Source organism: Phasianus colchicus, chromosome 33, assembly GCF_987193195.1.
Source record: "Phasianus colchicus chromosome 33, bPhaCol1.hap1.1, whole genome shotgun sequence".
Lineage (NCBI taxonomy): Eukaryota > Metazoa > Chordata > Aves > Galliformes > Phasianidae > Phasianus > Phasianus colchicus.
Genome location: NC_143468.1, coordinates 1638037 through 1656694, shown reverse-complemented (window position 1 = coordinate 1656694; position 18658 = coordinate 1638037). Strand labels below are relative to the sequence as shown.

Genomic DNA, 18658 nt, shown 5'->3' with positions numbered 1-18658 from the left:
AAACACCACTGCAGGGACCCGCCCCCCCACAAAAAAAAACCAAACACTGCAGGGACCCCCCCCCAAAAAAAAGAAAACATTGCAGGGACCCCCCCAAAAAAAAGAAAACATTGCAGGGACCCCCCCCCCAAAAAAGAAAACATTGCAGGGACCCCCCCAAAAAAGAAAACAACACTGCAGGGTCCCCCCCCAAAAAAAGCACTGCAGGGACCCCCCCCCTCCCAAAAGAAAACACTGCAGGGACACCCCCCAAAAAGAAAACACCACTGCAGGGACCCCCCCCCAAAGAAAAAACCCACTGCAGGGACCCCCGCCCCCCCAGAAAAGAAAACAGTGCAGGGTGTCCCCCCCCCCCCCCCCACAAAGGCCACAAAAGCAGAGTGGGGGGTGCAGGAACCCCATTGTTTCCCATTAGGAGAAAGCTGCAGCCCCAGAGGAGGCAGCAGAGCCATGGCAGCGCCCAGGAGATGGGGGAGAAGAATGGAAAAAAGGGGGGAGGGGGTCGAGTCAACCCTGCCCCCAGCAAGCACATGAAGTTTAATAAGAACGGCTTTATTTACCTCAGACAACAAGAACACAGCAATTAAAATAAATTATAACGAGACAAAGGCAGCCCTGTGACTATAGGTGGGATGGGGGGGGGGCCTGGTGCCCACCCCCCCCCCCCCAAACCCCCGCATCACCGCAGGGCCACAGGGAGGCCGTAGGCCACAGGGGCGGCCCCGATGAGGTGCTGGAGGCGGGGGGCACGGCGGGCCTCGGCCACGTAGCGGAGGAGGGGGACGGCGGGGCCGGGAGCCCCCAGCCAGGCCCGCAGCAAGGCCTCGGCGTAGCGGTCGATGTCGCGGTCGGTGACGTCCCACAGGTTGCCCAAAACGAGGGGGCTGTGAGGGGGGGGGGCGCAGGGTCAGGTTGGGGGCCTGGCCCCACTCTGAGCCCAGGAAGGGGAGAAAATGAGCTGAAAAAGCTTCGGCCAGGCCAGAGCAGAGTTGGAGAAGGGTTAGGGTCAATTATCAACCACCCCTCCCAGCACCAAAATGGGGGGGGGGGGGGGGGAAACCACACAGCAACAAACTGGGGGGGGGGGAGCAAAACCCTCCCAGCACCGAACTGGGGGGGGAAAGGGGAAAACCCCACAGCAGCACACTGGGGGGGGGGAGGGAAAACACACAGCAGCAAACTGGGGGGGGGGGGGGGGGAAGGGGAAAACCCCACAGCAGCAAACTGGGGGGGGGAAACACACAGCAACAAACTGGGGGGGGGGGAACCCTCCCAGCAGCAAACTGAAGGGGGGGGGGGGGGGGAAACACACAGCACCAAACTGGGGGGGGGGAAAAAAACACACAGCACCAAACTGGGGGGGGGGAAAAACACACAGCACCAAACTGGGGGGGGGGAAAAACACACAGCACCAAACTGGGGGGGGGGAGGGGAAAAAACAAACAGCACAAAACTGGGGGGGGGAGGGGAAAAAACAAACAGCACAAAACTGGGGGGGGGGAGGGGAACCCCACAGCAGCAAACTGGGGGGGCGGGGGGGGAAACACACAGCAGCAAACTGGGGGGGGGGGGGGAAAACACACAGCAGCAAACTGGGGGGGGGGGGGGGAAACACACAGCAGCAAACTGGGGGGGGGGGGGGGGAAAGGGGAAAACCCCACAGCAGCAAACTGGGGGGGGGGGGGGGAAAAGGGGAAAACCCCACAGCAGCAAACTGGGGGGGGGAAAAACACACAGCAGCAAACTGGGGGGGGGAAAAACACACAGCAGCAAACTGGGGGGGGGAAAAAACACACAGCAGCAAACTGGGGGGGGGGGAAAAAACACACAGCAGCAAACTGGGGGGGGGAAAAACACACAGCAGCAAACTGGGGGGGGGAAAAAACACACAGCAGCAAACTGGGGGGGGGGGAAAAACACACAGCAGCAAACTGGGGGGGGGGGAAAAACACACAGCAGCAAACTGGGGGGGGAACCGTGCCAGCAGCAAACTGAGGGGGGGGGAAACCCCACAGCAGCAAACTGGAGGGGGGGGGGGGGGGAAAAACACAGCACCAAACTGGGGGGAAGGGGAAAAACACACAGCACCAAACTGGGGGGGGGGGGGAAGGGGAAAACCCCACAGCAGCAAACCAGGGGGGGGGGGAAAGGGGAAAACCCCACAGCAGCAAACCAGGGGGGGGAAAGGGGAAAACCCCACAGCAGCACACTGGGGGGGGGGAAAACCCCACAGCAGCACACTGGGGGGGGGGAAAACCCCACAGCAGCACACTGGGGGGGGGGGAAACCCCACAGCAGCACACTGGGGGGGGGGGAAACCCCACAGCAGCACACTGGGGGGGGGGGGAAACCCCACAGCAGCACACTGGGGGGGGGGGAAACCCCACAGCAGCACACTGGGGGGGGGGGGAAAACCCACAGCAGCACACTGGGGGGGGGGAAAACCCCACAGCAGCACACTGGGGGGGGGGGGGGGGGGAACACACAGCAGCAAACTGGGGGGGGGGGGGAAAAACACACCGCAGCAAACTGGGGGGGGGGGGGAAAAACACACCGCAGCAAACTGGGGGGGGGGGGGGAAAAACACACCGCAGCAAACTGGGGGGGGGGGGGGAAAACACACCGCAGCAAACTGGGGGGGGGGGGGGAAAAAAACACACCGCAGCAAACTGGGGGGGGGGGGGGAAACACACAGCAGCAAACTGGGGGGGGGGGGAAAAACACACAGCAGCAAACTGGGGGGGGGGGGGGAAAAACACACCGCAGCAAACTGGGGGGGGGGGGGAAAAACACACCGCAGCAAACTGGGGGGGGGGGGGAAGGGGAAAACCCCACAGCAGCAAACTCGGGGGGGGGGGGGGGGGAGCAAAACCCTCCCAGAACCGAACTGGGGGGGGAAAAGGGGAAAACCCCACAGCACCACACTGGGGGGGGAAAGGGGAAAACCCCACAGCACCACACTTGGGGGGGGGGGGGGGGGGGGGAAAACCCCACAGCACCACACTTGGGGGGGGGGGGGGGAAACACACAGCACCAAACTGCGGGGGGGGGGGGGGGGGAGCAAACCCCTCCCAGCACCGAACTGGGGGGGGAAAGGGGAAAACCCCACAGCAGCACACTGGGGGGGGGGGGGAAAACACACAGCAGCAAACTGGGGGGGGGGGGGGGGGGGAACCACACAGCAGCAAACTGGGGGGGGGGAAACCACACAGCAGCAAACTGGGGGGGGGGAAACCACACAGCAGCAAACTGGGGGGGGGGAAACCACACAGCAGCAAACTGGGGGGGGGGAAACCACACAGCACCAAACTGGGGGGGGGGAAACCACACAGCACCAAACTGGGGGGGGGGAAACCACACAGCACCAAACTGGGGGGGGGGAAACCACACAGCACCAAACTGGGGGGGGGGGAAAAACACACAGCACCAAACTGGGGGGGGGGGAAAAACACACAGCACCAAACTGGGGGGGGGGGAAAAACACACAGCAGCAAACTGGGGGGGGGGGAACCACACAGCAGCAAACTGGGGGGGGGGGAACCACACAGCAGCAAACTGGGGGGGGGGAAACCACACAGCAGCAAACTGGGGGGGGGGAAACCACACAGCAGCAAACTGGGGGGGGGGAAACCACACAGCAGCAAACTGGGGGGGGGGAAACCACACAGCAGCAAACTGGGGGGGGGGGAAAAAACACACAGCACCAAACTGGGGGGGGGGAAAACACACAGCACCAAACTGGGGGGGGGGGAAGGGGAAAACCCCACAGCAGCACACTGGGGGGGGGGAAAAACACACAGCAGCACACTGGGGGGGGGGATGGGGGGGGGCAAAAACCCTCCCAGCACCGAACTGGGGGGGGGGAAAGGGGAAAACCCCACAGCAAACTGGGGGGGGGGAAGGGGAAAACCCCACAGCACCAAACTGGGGGGGGGGGGGGGGGGCGAAAGGGGAAAACACACAGCAGCAAACTGGGGGGGGGGAAAAAACACACAGCAGCAAACTGAGGGGGGGGGAAAAACACACAGCAGCATACTGAGGGGGGGGGGGGGGGGAAGGGGAAAACACACAGCACCAAACTGGGGGGGGGGAAAAACACACAGCACCAAACTGGGGGGAAGGGGAAGGGGAAAACCCCACAGCAGCACACTGGGGGGGGGGGAAAAACACAGCAGCAAACTGAGGGTGGGGGAAAAACACAGCAGCAAACTGGGGGGGGGGGGAAAACACACAGCACCAAACTGGGGGGGGGGGGGGAAAAACACACAGCACCAAACTGGGGGGGGGGGGGGGGAAGGGGAAAACCCCACAGCACCACACTGGGGGGGGGAGAAAAACACACAGCAGCACACTGGGGGGGGGGGGGGAAAAACACACAGCAGCAAACTGGGGGGGGAACCACACAGCAGCAAACTGGGGGGGGGGAAAAACACACAGCACCAAACTGGGGGGGGGGGAAAAACACACAGCAGCACACTGGGGGGGGGGGGAAAAACACACAGCAGCACACTGGGGGGGGGGGAAAAACACACAGCAGCACACTGGGGGGGGGGGAAAAACACACAGCAGCACACTGGGGGGGGGGGAAAAACACACAGCAGCAAACTGGGGGGGGGATGGGGGGGGCAAAACCCTCCCAGCACCGAACTGGGGGGGGGGAAAAGGGGAAAACCCCACAGCAAACTGGGGGGGGGGGGGGGAAAGGGGAAAACCCCACAGCACCAAACTGGGGGGGGGGGGGGGAAAGGGGAAAACACACAGCACCAAACTGGGGGGGGGGGGGAAGGGGAAAACACACAGCACCAAACTGGGGGGGGGGGAAAACACAACTCACAGCAGCAAACTGGGGGGAAAGGAGGTCAAAACACAGCCATGGGTTGAGCTAACCCCAAGGTCTCCTGCCATGCACCATCGTGGACAAAACGGTGTAACAGGGGATGACTGAGTTAAGAGTCGCCCTTCCTTGGGCTGCTCGTGACCCAAAATGGGGAGAAACCAGGAAGAAAACAGTGCGGGTTGAGACAGTGATGAGATCTCCCCGCAATATAATGGGCAAAACAATGAGGAACTGGGAATGACCGAGTTATTGCTAATGGACCCATTCCTCCTCAGTCTCTCTGTGACCCGAAATGGGAAGGAAATGAGAAGAAAACATTTGCGAAATGGGAAGGAAATGAGAAGAAAACATTTGCGAGTTGTGATAACAGCAAAGAAATGATGCTCATGGGTAAAGATAAGATGATGTCTTAGTGCTTACTGCCTGGGGCAAAACAGCAGAACTGGGGAATGTCCTGACAGCAGGACAAGGGGAAATGGTTTGAAGTTGATGGAAGGGAGATTTAGGTTGGATGTCAGGGGGAAATTCTTTACAGAGAGAGTGGTGAGGTGCTGGAACAGCTGCCCAGAGAGGCTGTGGATACCCCGTCCCTGGAGGTGTTCAAGGCCAGGTTGGGCTCTGGGCAGCCTTGTCTGGCATTAGGTGGGATGGTTGGTGGCCCTGCATGTGGCAGGGGGTTGGAGATTTGTGATCCTTGAGGTCCCTTCCAACCCTGGCAATTCTGTGATTCTGGGGAAGATTGAGTTACACCAATTAAAAAATACCTCTCCTTCATCTACCTGTGACCCAAAACGAGGAGAGGCACTAAGATGGAAACACGCAGCATGTGTGTTGTGATGGCTCAGCATCGCAGCAAAACTAAGTGGGACTGGGGCAGACGGAGCCGCTGCCGACAGGATGCCCTGCTACTCACCATCCAGCCATGATGTACTTCAGCACAATGCCTGCGCCCTCCAGGCTGCCACGCACGGCGAGCGCAGCGCTGCTGCAGCCGAAGAGCAGAGCGACAGCGCGGCACTGCAGCTGGGCGATGGTCTGCCCGTCCATCAGGCGGGCACCTGCCCCGTGTCCTGCATAGCTGAGAGGGAACGGAGCGGGGTGAGATGACACCCAAGCCGACCCCCAACCCCATCTCAATGTGGGCTTCCAGCTGCCAAACCCACCCTCTGGCAGCCCTGGCACTCACATGTACAGATCGTGCTCCAGCAGCGCTGCCTGCATCTGCTCCTGGCTGGGCACTGATCCCGTCACCCCTCTCCAGCCTGGTTCACTGTGAGACAGGAGGTGAGAAAGGTGGAAGTGTGGACATCTCCCCCCCTTCCCCTGCGCCCTGGTTCCTCTCACCTCTCGAACCAGCTGCGGAAACGCTCCTCGGTGCTCGAGAGGTTGTTCTGGGGGTTGAGGATGTAGAAGGTCCTGCTGGGGTCAATGCCGCGGCACAGCACAGAGTTTGCCTGCTGCTCCAAGGAAGGAGAGGAGCGACAAGAAGGAGGGAGAAAGAGAAGTCAGCCTCAGCCCAGAACTGGGGGTACTGAGCCCCATGCAGAACTGGGTTCCCCCCCTCTCACCCTCTGTGTCAGGGCGTAGCTGAGGAGGAAGCGCAGGGATGGGAGCCGGGTGACAGGCAGGTCCCTCAGGCACGCCATGCTCTCCCAGGGCAGCTTCTGCAGGTGCTGTAGGAGGAGGAGGAGGAAGGTGAGAGCAATGCAGCAAACAGCAGAGCCACGTGAGCAGCAGCAGCACTGGGATCTTACCTTATCCAGTACCAGGATGACGGAACCGCCAGGCTCCCGCGTGCTGCTTTTCTGCTTGTCCAGAGCCTCCTGCAAGAGGAGCTGGGCTCTGCTGGGCTGAGCTGGGCACAACCCCACAGCCAGGGCTTGCACATCAGCAGGGCTGAGGAGGGCAGCGGCGTTCAGCACCGCCTGCAGCAGGGGACAGGTGTGAGAGGGGATGGAAGCCCATCTCCCATCCCAACCCCAAACCCTGGCAGCTCCGCACCTTGAGCAGGGTCGGATCTTTGCCCCACCAGCCACACTGCTGCAGCTGAGCACATAAACGGGCAGCTTCCTCAGCCAGCAGGGGATCCTGGGCTGCAGGGAGCAGCGCTGCCTTCCAGCAGCCCAGCACCTGCATTTCCAGCGTCTCAATGAGGTTCTGCAAGAGAACGCACGGAGTCACAGGCAGTCTGAGCCCCCCCAGGGGTGTGGGCATGGGGTGCATTTTGCCTTTTGATGCTCAGAGGGCTGAAGCAGCCTTCCTACGAAGAAATGCTAAGGGAGACGGGTGTGCTCAGCCTGGAGAAGAAAAGGCTCCAGGGAGACCTCACTGCAACCTTACAGTATTTAACAGGAGGTTATAAACAGGAGGAGGACAACTTTTATCACAAGTAAGTAGCCGTAGAACAAGGGAGAGTCTCTTTAAACTAAAAGAATGGATGTGAGGAGGAAATTCTGTACCCAGAGGGCAGTGAAGCCCCAGCACTGCAGCCCAGGGAACTGTGGTGCTCAGGGCCGTAGGTGGGATCCTGGACAACCTGAGCCAGTGGGTGGCAACCAGCCCACTGCAGGGGTTGGGGCTGGGTGGGCGTTCAGGTCTCCTCCAACCCAACTACACTGTGATTTTATGATTCTGCCTGCCTTCATCCTCTGGTCCAGCTTGAAACGGGACAGCCACCATTCCCGCTTGTCAGTGTAGCTGCTGGCATCCTTCTGCTCCTTCTGGATGGAGTCAAAGTCGCTCAGCACTGAGCTCAGTGGGGTCTAGAAGAGGACAGGAGCTGTGATCTCACCACCCCTGGGCTCATCCCCATTGCTTCACACCCAGCCCTTCCCTCACCTTGGTGACTGCAGTTGGGATGCGGACAGTGATGGGAGTGCTGCCCCTCTCCAACCGTGTCAGCAGCAGTGTGTCCCCCACCGAGGTGGGCTGGATGCTCACCAGGGTCAACACACACACAGTCACCCCTGGAAGAGTCACCCACAGCCCTTCAGGTCAGCCCTGAGGGTTTCAGGCACAGGGCAGCACCCTCTGGGGCTCCGTTTGGATCAATCCTCACCAGCTGGGATCTGCTGCAGCTGCTCACTGAAGCTGCTGCACTCTTGGGGCCCCAGACCCGGGGGGCTGAAGCTGAAGAGGTCCTGGAGCTCAATGAGGTGGTGGTGGTGGTGTGAAGCAGCATCCTTGTCCTGCAGGGTCAGCCCTTGGAGCTGCTCAGCCACATCTGCTGCTGATTTCTTCTCCTTACTGCAAAGGCAATCAGGGAGGAACGTCACCCCAAACCATCCATTTGCTGAGCCTCCCTTCCCAGCGATGCTCTGGGGGTGATGGTGGGGAGTTGTGGGACCTACTGAAGCTTCCTGTGGACGATGCTGAGCAGCTGATGGCGTGTGGTGACAGAGACAGACTCAGCCAGCAGGTAGGCAGTGGTGATGGGGTCCTGATCACCCGTGGCCAGAGCCAGGAGCTGGCAGAGCTGGCTGTACAGCGTGCCGGGCGGGCAGTGGCTGATGCAGCTGAAGGCAGATTTCAGGAAGCCGCAGGCTGTGTTGAGCAGAGAGGTGTCTGAAACGGACAGAGCAGCAGATCTGGGATCAGGCAACAAGCCCCATGGTGACCCTGGCATTCCCTGTGCTGTGTGCATAGAATCATTTCAGTTGGAAAAGACCTCTGAAGTCATTTAGTCTGACTGTTAACCCAACCCTGACAAGCCCACCACTTCACCGTGTCCCTAAATACCCCCCAACTACAACCCTAACAGGGATGGAGACTCAACAACTTCTCTGGGCAGCTTAAAACAATCCTGCTCTGCTTTCCCCCCACGTGGCAGTTTTGCTGACACCACCCACCTCACCCACACCTCCCTGCTCCCCAAACCCTGCAGCCCCACGTTTGCTCACCATCCTCAGCCGGCAGCGCTTTGTGCAGGGCGCTGAGGCACAGGGGCTCCGTACTGCCCAGCCTCTGCTGTGCCAGGACCTCCCCACCAGCCTCCTGCTGCAGCACCTTGAGCTCTGCATCCGTGCCTTCCTGCCTGCATTGGATTCTGCCTGTGGGATGAAACAGAGCCGCTTGTTCCCCTTGCTGGGGCCAGCAGGGACAACGTGCAGCTTGGGATGCTGTGAAAGCAATCCCACTCCCTTTCCCAAGCTCACCCTCAGCTCCATCCTCAGAGGCTTGGAGTAGCTCCAAGCTGACATCAAGCTGTTCCTCCACCTTTTCCTCTTCTTCAATGGCTCTCAGCAGCTCCCATTCCTCGTCCCCTTTCCTCAGAGCCCCGCGTGCCACCCGCTCCTTTTTCTCTGTGCCCCCAACTCTGCGTCCCCGCCGGGACCGAGTGCTGCTCCCACAGCCTCTGCCCACGGAGGAGGAGCTCAGCTGGGAGCCCCCCACCCCCACGGACTGGGGGAGCAGAGCCCTGTGTGAGCAGCACACCGACTGCGGCGTCCTGCAGCTGGGCGCTTTGCTGGCAACAGGGCTCAGCACTGATTTGAGACCCTCGATGTCGCTGTCATCACTGAACATCACCTGCAAGAGGGGGGACAGGGAGGTGGCGGGGCTGCACCCGAAGCAACCCGACCTCCTCCTGCCCCAACTTACCGGCAGCCGGGATCTGGTTTTCCCACGGGCTTTGGGTGCTTTCAGGAGCTGTGACTTGCTGGGTGGCGGCGAGGCCTCGCTGAACACAGTGAAGGGAGCCCTGGGGCGCAGGGGCATCACAGCCCCCTGGCTGCACGTCTTGGTTGGAGGACAGGACGCCTTGTGGCGCGGGGTGCAGGGCCGGATCACAATGGGAGGCACCTCGCTGTCCGAGTCACCCAAAGCAAAGACATCGTTGGTGTCCGCGTGCTTGGCTTTCTGGCTCTTCTTCCCTCTGGGTTTACGTGCAGGGGATGCCACAGAGCCCCGTGCGCGTGCTTTGCTGCGGGGTCGGGCGTTGGGGTGCGGGGTGCAGGACGTTGTCACGGTCTGACCAACAGCAGCGGGCGGCTCTGCGTCAGAATCGCTCACGAGAAAGGCATCGTTGGTATCCGCCACCGAGGGGGGCTTTGCTCTCTGGCTCTTCTTGCCTTTGGGTTTGAGCACAGGGGATGCTGTGGTTGCCGCTTTGTTTTTAAGCCTCTTTAGTTGAGTTTTGTCCATCCTGGGTGCAGCCACTGCTGCTTTGGGCTCAGTGGGACTCGGCAGGGCTGGCTGCCAAGCCCAAGCAGAGGCGAAGACGGCATCCACAGAGCCTCCCTGCTCGGCAGCCAAGCGGCAAACAGCAGCCGTGGCTTTGGCAAGCAGCAGGCTGGCCATAGAGACCCCCAGGCTGGGCAGGTGGGCGCTGCAGGATGCCAGGAAGGACAGACCGGCTTTCAGATGCTCCTCCAGCATCTCCTCGGGCCAGGGACCAGCCAGGCTGTGAAGGGCCAGCGTGGTGTAACCGGTGGCCACCAAATCATCTAACAGCTTCAGCGCAGGTGCCCGCTGACCACTGCCCAGCTTGTCCTGCAGCAGGGCAGTGAAGTGATGGCTCACAGCGCCGCAGCGCTGCAGGGTGGCCCGGATCAGCCCCAGCCCTTCGGCTGCACTGCCGGCCGCCAGCTCGCCCCGCGCACAGCACAGCAGCCAGCGGAGGCAGAGGGACGACAGGGTCAGGTCGGAGCAGAGGCAGCAGGGGCAGGCAGCGGGGTGGGCGAGGAAGGCAAGCCTCCTCTTCCTCTTGGGTTTGAGTTGAGGTGAGGAGCTGAGGTCGTCTGCTTTCTCCAGGCCGCTCACCATGGCCACGAACTCCAGCGCAGGGCCCTTCAGAAAGCCCTCATCTTCCCCAGGGAGCTCAGAGCCCTCATCCCGCTGCTTCCTGCCCTCTGGTTTGCCCTTCCTGGGCAAGATCTTCAGGGGGCCTCGCTGCTTCTCATCCGCCTCGAATTCTGCAGAGGTGAGGGTGGTTTGAAAAGCTCCCCCAGCAGCCCCCTATTCACCAAAGCACCAGAAGCAGCCCCCCCCCCTCTTTGCCAAAACCCAGAGCAGGGACTCACCGGTGCCAGACTCCAGGAGGAACAGAGCCTGCTGCAGGTTCCAGTGGCTCAGCTCCAGCTCGCTCTGCTGCAGCTCCAGCTGAGCCTTCAGCACCAGGAAAGAAACACACCTGGGGGAAGAAAAACAGCCCTCAGAGCCCCAAAAAGCCACAGCTCCATTCCTAGCGCTGTTCGCTTTGAAGTGGCAAGCTGAACTCCTGGGATAACATGCCCCAGGACAAACATTGGAGGAGCTGCTTGCTCTGGAGCCAAGTGAGAAGGGGCCAACCCCTGCCCGCATCCACAGTCGCTCACCATCGGATTGCCTGCAGTTTCACAGCCAGCTTGATGGCCTCCAAGCAGAAAGCTTTGGCTTTGCACATCACCTCCACCCTGCTGAGGAGGACCACCAGGCGCTCTGAGCAGCTCAGCACGTCGGCCAGCACTTGCCACTTCTGCAGTACGTTGTCCCCTGGCAGGAAGGACGTGCTGGTGACAAAGCTGCTCCTCCCAGCGAGGCAAAAGGAGCACAGGTGTCCTTCCACCACCCATCCGCTCACCACAATCCAGGAACTGGATGTCTGCTGTCGATTTGTGGGAGCCCAGCACGTTGCTGCCCATCAGGAGGAGGATGATGCTGCGTAACAACTTGTGGGCTTCACTCAGAGCTGTCTCAGGCGTCTTCCATCCTGCACGAGCACAAAACCCAGCTCTCCCTTCCCAGTCACAGAATCACAGAATTGCCAGGGTTGGAAGGGACCTCAAGGATCATGAATCTCCAACCCCCTGCCACATGCAGGGCCACCAACCATCCCACCTAATGCTAGACCAGGCTGCCCAGGGCCCCATCCAACCTGGCCTTGAACACCTCCAGGGACGGGGCATCCACAGCCTCTCTGGGCAGCCTGTCCCAAAAGGGGTTTGGGGGAACCTCAGAGCTCTGTGCTTGCCCAGGGTTTTGACCACAGTGCAGGGAAGGTTTCCAGCACCTCAGAGGCTCACCCTGTGCAAAGATGTGCTGCCTGAACTCTGGGGAGAGGTGGGTGGGCGGCAGGTTCAGGTAGGTGGCGGTCAGCTGCAGGACTTGTGCTTGGAGCATGTACCAGACCTTGGCAGTCTTTTGCAGAGCTGGGTTCTGAAGAACCTCCAGCAAGAGGGCAGTGCCATCTTTGATCTACAGGAGGCAGGGGAGGAAGAAAGTCATTATCTGTGGTCCAGGGAGCCTCCATGGCTAAGGTGGGTTCCAGTCAGCAGCAAGAAGATTGACTGCCAGACAGAACTGCCGAGGTCTCCTCTTGCCTCCCAGCAGCACAACTGAGACAAAAGAAAGAAGGGCTTTCAGGGAGACTCACGCGGTGGCTGGCGCAGTACAGCTGGCTGCGGAGCACGAGGCAGGTCTGCTGCAGCAGCAGGAAGGAGTTGTTGTCCTTGTCAGCTCTCTGCAAGCAAGTCTCTGCCTCTTCCAGGAAGAGCTGGAAGCCAAGGGGTCACCATGAGGGCTGGGGCTGCGGGACCAGTCCAGCTGCCCTCCCCTCCATCTCACCCCCATGGTGCTTGCCTGGGCATAGCTGGGGCATTCCAGCTGGAGCAGCAGTTTGGTGAGCTGGCAGAGAGTGCTGGCTGTGCCCAAATCATCCCCAAGTGCACTGCACAGGGCTCGCACCAGCAGGTAGCTCTCCACAGCTTGCAGGGGCTGGAGGCAAGAAAAACCCACAGTATGATCAGGGACAACGCTGTTGTGCTGCTGACCTTTTGCCTCCACAGCGCCAGCATCATTACCTTGTCCATCAGCCTGTAGAGAGCTGCTGTAACATGAAGAGAGGCAATGGTCTGCTCCAGGCTGCGCACAGCTGGGACACCCTGAGATGCCAACAGCTGCTTCCATAGGGCTAAGGCATCGTCCAGGCTCTTGGACTGAGCTGTGGGCACAGCATGGGGCTGAGCAGCTTCATCACAGCACTAAGCCACCACCAGCACCATCACTGCGCACAGGAGGAAGGCACTTCCAGCAGTGCCACCACCTCCCAGAGGGCCCTTCCCTGCTCTGCCATGGAGCAGCTCCTGGCACGCTCCTCCCTGCCCACATCTACCCCACCACCTCCCCTTCCTCAGGGGTTAACCTCACTCCCAGCCCAAATCCAGGCATCCCAGGGGAGCCCTTCTTACAGAGCAAGCAACCCAAACCCGCTGCGCTCTCACCCAACTCCGTCACCAGGTTGAAGGAGATGCCACTGTTCAGGAACGCGTCCTCCTGCAGCCTGTTTTCATAGTTGAGGTCATTGGGTTCAAAGTCTTCCAGGTTCTTCTGTCCCAGAGCTTTGGCTCTCTGCTCCCTCGCTATGCCCTGCAGCAGGTTACAGGCAGCAAAGATGCAGCTTAAAGGGCACTGCAAAACGCGGGGACGCATTTGGGCAGCCATGGGTGTCCCCACACACCTCCTCCAGCTTGGACTCCAGGGTGCAGATGTAGAGCCAAAGCAGAGCCTGCGCCCGGTCATCAAGGAGCTGCTCCTGGTTCTCAGCACTCCTGGGCACTGAGTCCAACAGCCGCAGTGCTTCGTGGACAGAATCCAACGCGGAGCTGTCAGAAATGGGAGCTGAAACACAGCCTTCTGCCCCCGGAACGCACCGTAAAAAGAAAAGACACCCAACACCCAAACCACCCCAAAAGTGGCAAACACCAGGGCAACGCTGCCCCCAACCCCCCCCCCCTCCTCGCTGCCCCCAACCCCCCTCCTCACTGCCCCCAACCCCTTAAATCCCACCAAAGCTCCCAAAGGGTTTTGCAGGGACACAGGACAGAGCCCACCCCGCACACCCGTGGCACCCACCAGTCGGTCTGCTGGGTGTAGTTGTGGTAGCACAAGACCTGGGCCAGCTCCACCAAGCTGGCAGCGCGCTCATGCAGGCGGCCGCTGTCCTCTGAGCAGATCTCCAGCAGGTCGCAGAGCACGTTGTAGCGTTCCTGCCCCGTGTCAGCACGGATGCTCTTGTAAGCCTTCAGCTCGGCGAAGAGCACGGCCACCAAGGTGTCCGTGTCCAGCTGGTGAGCAGACAGTTCTTCCTTCAGGGTTCTGGTGGAAACAGGGCTGCGTGGGGATGTGGTGCAGAGCTCCACAGTATCATTTTAACCACGGAATCACAGCATGGTTTGAGCTGGAAGGGACCTCAAAGCCAGGCTGTGCTCTTCCTCCTTACAGCCCCAGTTTAACACTGAAAGGCCACCCTCGGGTCTCCTCCTCCAGGCTGCACAGCCTCAGCTCCTTCAGCCTTTAAAAGCACAGGGCAGCTCCTCACCTCAGCTGCAAGTCCTCCGCTCCCTGCTTCACGCTGTCTGTTTTCACTCGAGCCCAGAAGCCGATGGGCTCCGCCAGCAGCTCCCTGATGTGGCCCCGCAGTGATGTCAGCCACTGCACGCAGGATGCCAGGGCGCTTTCCAGCCAGCCCAGCTTTCGGTAGCTTTCCACCTGCAGCCTGAAGCATCTGTGCAGCTGCAGGGAGAGCACGGAGGAGATGCTTCAGCACCCTGCATCCCCGCCAAGCCCTGCAGCTGCTCCCCTTCCCGGGAGAAGCAGTTGGTCCCCATCCTCTCCTTCGCTTCTATGGCACCAGGTTGCAGCTCAAACCCTTCGACATGGAACTGCTCACCTTTTCAGGGGTTATCTCTGGAAACCCAAAGGCATCTATTTCCTTCAGCCTCTTGCAGAAGAGCTCAGAGATGGAGCTGGCTTCCTTGTGAAGGTTCTGGCTGTAGAAGATGTACGCCAGCTTAAACGTGCACGATGCTGTTGAGGGGAAAAAATGAATACTGTACTGAAGCTGTGTTGGGAAGGGATTATCCCACGTGCTCCTCTCCCAGCAGCAGACCAGCCCCTCAGCCACACGTGCTGGAAGGCAGAGGGACCCTCCTCCCTTGGTGCTTCCCCAGAACACAAGCACAAGATGCTGAGCTGTGTGCAACCACGTTTGCCCCAACCCGATGCCAGGGAATCAGGCTTGGTGCTACAAGGATGCTGACCAGTGATGTCCAGGTACTTGGCTTGCTCCCCCTGGGGAAGTCCCTCCAGAGCTTCCAGCAGCTGCATCACAGTGTCCTGGCAGCCTGATGTCAGCTGCTCCTGCCCTGACCACCCGGCCACCTGCAAGGGATGCAGTCAGAGCGATGAGGTTCCCATGCAGAGCCTCTCAGGGACTGCAGGCACACCCCCGGCGCAGCTCCAGCAGCCCCTGTGAGCCCCATTAGATGCTGCCCCCATCACCTGCAGTACCTGGGAGGAGCGGAAGGTGTCACAGGCCATGGTGGTGAAGAGCTGGAGGCTGTGGTACAGCAGCTGCTTCAGCACGAGCCGCTGCTTCACGCCATCAGGAGGAACCTGAGGGAGAAAGGAGAAAATCAACTCCACGGCCACAACAGCAGCGGGACCAGTGGGGACAGGAGCACCGCTGTCAGGAGCGGATTGCAAGGCTGGCAACGCCTCCTGATGTCCTAATTAACAGGAGAGCCCTCGTTAACCCCCGAAGCCTTACCACGTCCAGCAGCAGGCTGAGGACACGGCAGTGGCCCCGCACAAAGGCGCACAGCTGGAGCACGTCCTCCCGGGGCAGCGGCTGCTGCTGGCTGCTCCTGGCACGCTCAGCGAGGGATGCTGTGACAAACTGGCAGCCCTCAGCCAGCACCCTGAGCAAACGCCCCGAGGCCTTCGCTGCACCACCCAGCGCCGCTGCCGCCTGCGCCAGGGCTGCCCCTGCTGAGCCCACATTCTTGCCCAGCGCCCGGCTCAGCCTCACGCCGGCCTCCAGCAGGGCCAGGGCCTGGCCGAACACCTCGGAGCCCCCCAAAAATCCTCGCGCATCCCTCAGCGCCGCCTCCGCCTCCCCATAGCAGCCGCTCTTGCACAGCTGCCGGCACTGCTCCAACGCCAGCTCCAAGAAGCAGAGAGCCTGGGGCAGGGCGGGCGGCCGCACCGCATCCTCACGCAGGGAGCTCAGGATACCCCGCAGCTCCCGGCCGAAGCACGGCGAGGACGGAGCCTGGTGGGCTTTGGAGAGAGCGGCGGCCGCCAGCGCCTGCCGGGCGGTCTGCGAGGTGAAGAAGGGCGGCTCGAGGGGCAGCACGGCCCCCTCCTCATCCTCCAGCAGCAGCAGGAAGCGCAGGGCCTGCAGGCGGTCCCCCAGCGTCGCCGCCGCGTTCCACAGCGTGCAGAAACCGCTGTGGGCGACGGCACCGAAGTCGGCAGACGGCGCACGGCGCTGCTGCTGAGCGCAGAGCTGAGCGTGGAGGAGCTCCGCCGCCCGCCGGCGGGCATCGCGATGGCCGTGGGCAGCCGCGTTCTTCAGCAGGTGGAAGAGGATCTTCTCCAGGTAAAGAGGGGCCGGCGGGGAGGTGGAGGCGGTGACAAAGCCCCTGCAGGCAGCTTGGGCCAAGGCCAGCACTTTGTCGGCGTGCAGGAGGCTGCAGCCGGGCTCTGCCAGGCGCTGCACGCAGGCGCGCAGGATGCGGTCGCACACGGCGCTCTGCACGCTGCCCGGCACCGCTGTGCTGCTGGAGAGGCATTGCTGTAAGGGAGATGGAAAAAGGGCATTGGGGAGATTGCTCAGCAAAGAGGTGGGACCCCCACCCTGCCCCCCCTCAGCTCACCAACAGCTCTGTGAGCAGCTCCTCTGCACCCTCTGGGCTGGGACCCCCCGCCTCATCCCCCTCCCTCCAGCTCACCAACAGCTCTGAGCAGCTATTCTGCACCCTCCAGGCTGGGACCCCCCAGCCTCACCCCCCCCCCCCCCAGCTCACTGACAGCCCTGTGAGCAGCTCCTCTGTGCCCTCCAGGCTAGGACCCCCCAGCCTCACCCCCCCCCCCCTCAGCTCACCAACAGCTCTGAGCAGCTCCTCTGCACCCTCCGGGCTGGGACCCCCCAGCCTCACCCCCCCCCAACCCCTCTCAGCTCACCGACAGCTCTGTGAGCAGCTCCTCTGCACCCTCTGGGCTGGGACCTCCCGCCTCATCCCCCTCCCTCCAGCTCACCAACAGCTCTGAGCAGCTATTCTGCACCCTCCAGGCTGGGACCCCCCTGCCTCACCCCCCCCTCCAGCTCACCGACAGCTCTGTGAGCAGCTCCTCTGTGCCCTCCAGGCTGGCGGTGCGGGACACAAAGTCGGCGCCTTTGAGGCGTTTCATGGCAGCGCTGGGGGTGCAGAGGTGGGGTGAGGGGGGGCACAGACGCCCCACTGCGTGCAGTTCGCCCAACCCGAGCTCCCATTTCCCCCACAGTCGAGGGCAGCTCCCCACCCAATCAGGGCTAAATGTTTCCCCGAGCCCCGTTCTCCCCTCCTTCCCACCCCCCCCCCACCCCTCAGAGCTCACAACCGCCCCACTCCCCACCCCCGGTGCTCCCAACTCTCCACAGATGCTCCCTTCAAATGCCCACAGCCCACCCCCCCCAAAGGCTCTCAGATGTTAGACTCCCCCTCCCCCCCCCAAAAAGCCATTTCTTAGGGTGCACACGCACCCTCCCCCCCCACACTTCAACCCTCCCTGCCGGGTCTCCCCCCTCCCCAGTCCCAATCCTCAGCCTCCCCAAGGACTGAACCCCCCTCAGCTCCCCCTTCCAAGGACTGCAGCCCCATCTCCAGCCCCAATCCTACACCATCCCGAAGCCTGAAACCTCTCAGATTCCCACCCTCCACAGCCCCCTTAAATCCCCCCCACACCCGCTCCCTCCAACTCCCCCTTCTCAGCCCACAAGACCTGCAGCGTCCCTCCATCTCCTCTCATTCCCCACCTACAGGGACCCCCGTCAGCCTTTCCCAAAGCCCTCGCCATCCCCGTCCCCCACCCCGGACTCACCGCCGCCCCACCGCCGCCGCCTCCAACTGAGTTCCGGCCCCGCCACGCGCCCCGTTCAAATCCCGCCCGCAGCCAATCAGCGCGCAGCGCCCCGCGCGGGGCACGCCGGGAGTTGTAGTCCTGAGCTCCGCCCCGCGCCGCGGAACCGGACCCGGGAAAGGGGGAACGGGAACGGCCCGGAACGCGGGGCTGGGCTGAGCGCAGGGAAAACGCTTCTTTATGGCCCGGAAACGTTAAACGGGATGGGAAAGGAAAACTGTGCGGGAAGGTCCGGGCGCTGTGGGGCAGCGCTGCCGCTCCGCTCCTCCCCCGCGCTGCGCCGTCCTTGGCGAGGAGCGGCCGGAACACGTGCGAGATACCGGCGTTATCGCAAAGCGCAGCGCGGCGCTGCGCCCGCGGGGAGAAAAACCGAGAGCAGCGCAGCCCAAACAGCCGGCAGGCAGAGAGCGGGGCTCTTATCGGAGCTCTTATCGCTTCAACCGCCGAGCGATCGCCGCTCCGCGCGGTGCGGGGCGAGGATTTGCGATGTTTGTTTCTGTGCCGGTCCGGGCGCCGAGTTTCCCCAAAACAAACCGAAAGGAAAAGCTCCCGTTCGTTTCCACGGATGCTGCAACAAAGAGCACGGCGAGGTGAGCTGACAGGAGGAATTCCCAGCGGCCGAATGCCGTTTTTCTGCTCAGCTCTGCGTTCCCATCGGCCGTGGATCAGAGCCTGCAGAGCGGTCCCGCAGCTGCACTGATGGCAGCGTTGCTCGGTGCTGCCCACGCGAAGTCGATGAGACATGAGACATCATTATCAGCATGTATGACGTGATTAATGCTTGCTTGCAGCACCACAGGAGCCTCTCGGTGTTGTGGACGGTGATTGTGGTGCAGGTGGGGAGGCAGCTGCACGGCTGTTCTGTCTTAGCAAAGCAAAAGAAACACAACAGAAAAACCGTGCCGGCTTTATGGAGCACTTAAAGCAGGATCCAAACACCGG

At 61.7% G+C, this 18658-nt stretch overlaps 1 protein-coding gene across 2 annotated transcripts; it reads right to left on the bottom strand.

The window, feature by feature from the left end:
• Positions 1-458: 458 nt before the first annotated feature.
• ESPL1 (extra spindle pole bodies like 1, separase) lies at positions 459-17775 on the bottom strand. Of its 2 annotated transcripts, XM_090128418.1 has the most exons (31): positions 17678-17775; positions 16928-17015; positions 15363-16391; positions 15104-15208; positions 14854-14974; positions 14484-14620; positions 14133-14326; positions 13667-13909; positions 13272-13416; positions 13036-13180; positions 12616-12755; positions 12395-12529; positions 12189-12308; positions 11839-12010; positions 11397-11525; positions 11152-11308; positions 10858-10967; positions 9437-10749; positions 8992-9364; positions 8737-8886; positions 8188-8401; positions 7896-8083; positions 7676-7803; positions 7477-7599; positions 6839-6994; positions 6592-6762; positions 6406-6510; positions 6182-6294; positions 6024-6107; positions 5751-5915; positions 460-884 (listed from the first exon to the last, which is right to left on the bottom strand). In XM_090128418.1, the coding sequence occupies exons 2-31, from the start codon at positions 17006-17008 to the stop codon at positions 680-682; spliced, it is 6651 nt and encodes a 2216-aa protein (XP_089984544.1). In that variant the 5' UTR covers positions 17009-17015; positions 17678-17775; the 3' UTR covers positions 460-679. The 2 variants fall into 2 exon arrangements, with proteins under 2 accessions (XP_089984543.1, XP_089984544.1); XM_090128417.1 differs by lacking the exon at positions 17678-17775 and having other exon boundaries at positions 459-884; positions 13667-13924; positions 16928-17148.
• Between the last annotated feature and the right edge of the window lie 883 nt (positions 17776-18658).

Excerpts from the sequence above, each read along its gene's own strand:
- ESPL1 (XM_090128417.1), bottom strand. The coding sequence starts at position 17,008 with ATGAAACGCCTCAAAGGCGCCGACTTTGTGTCCCGCACCGCCAGCCTG. Across the intron at positions 10,968-11,151 it reads AAACTGCAGGCAATCCGATG|GTGTGTTTCTTTCCTGGTGC; the intron begins GTGAGCGACTGT and ends TTCTTCCCCCAG. Across the intron at positions 885-5,750 it reads AAGTACATCATGGCTGGATG|CCCCCTCGTTTTGGGCAACC; the intron begins GTGAGTAGCAGG and ends CCCCCCTCACAG.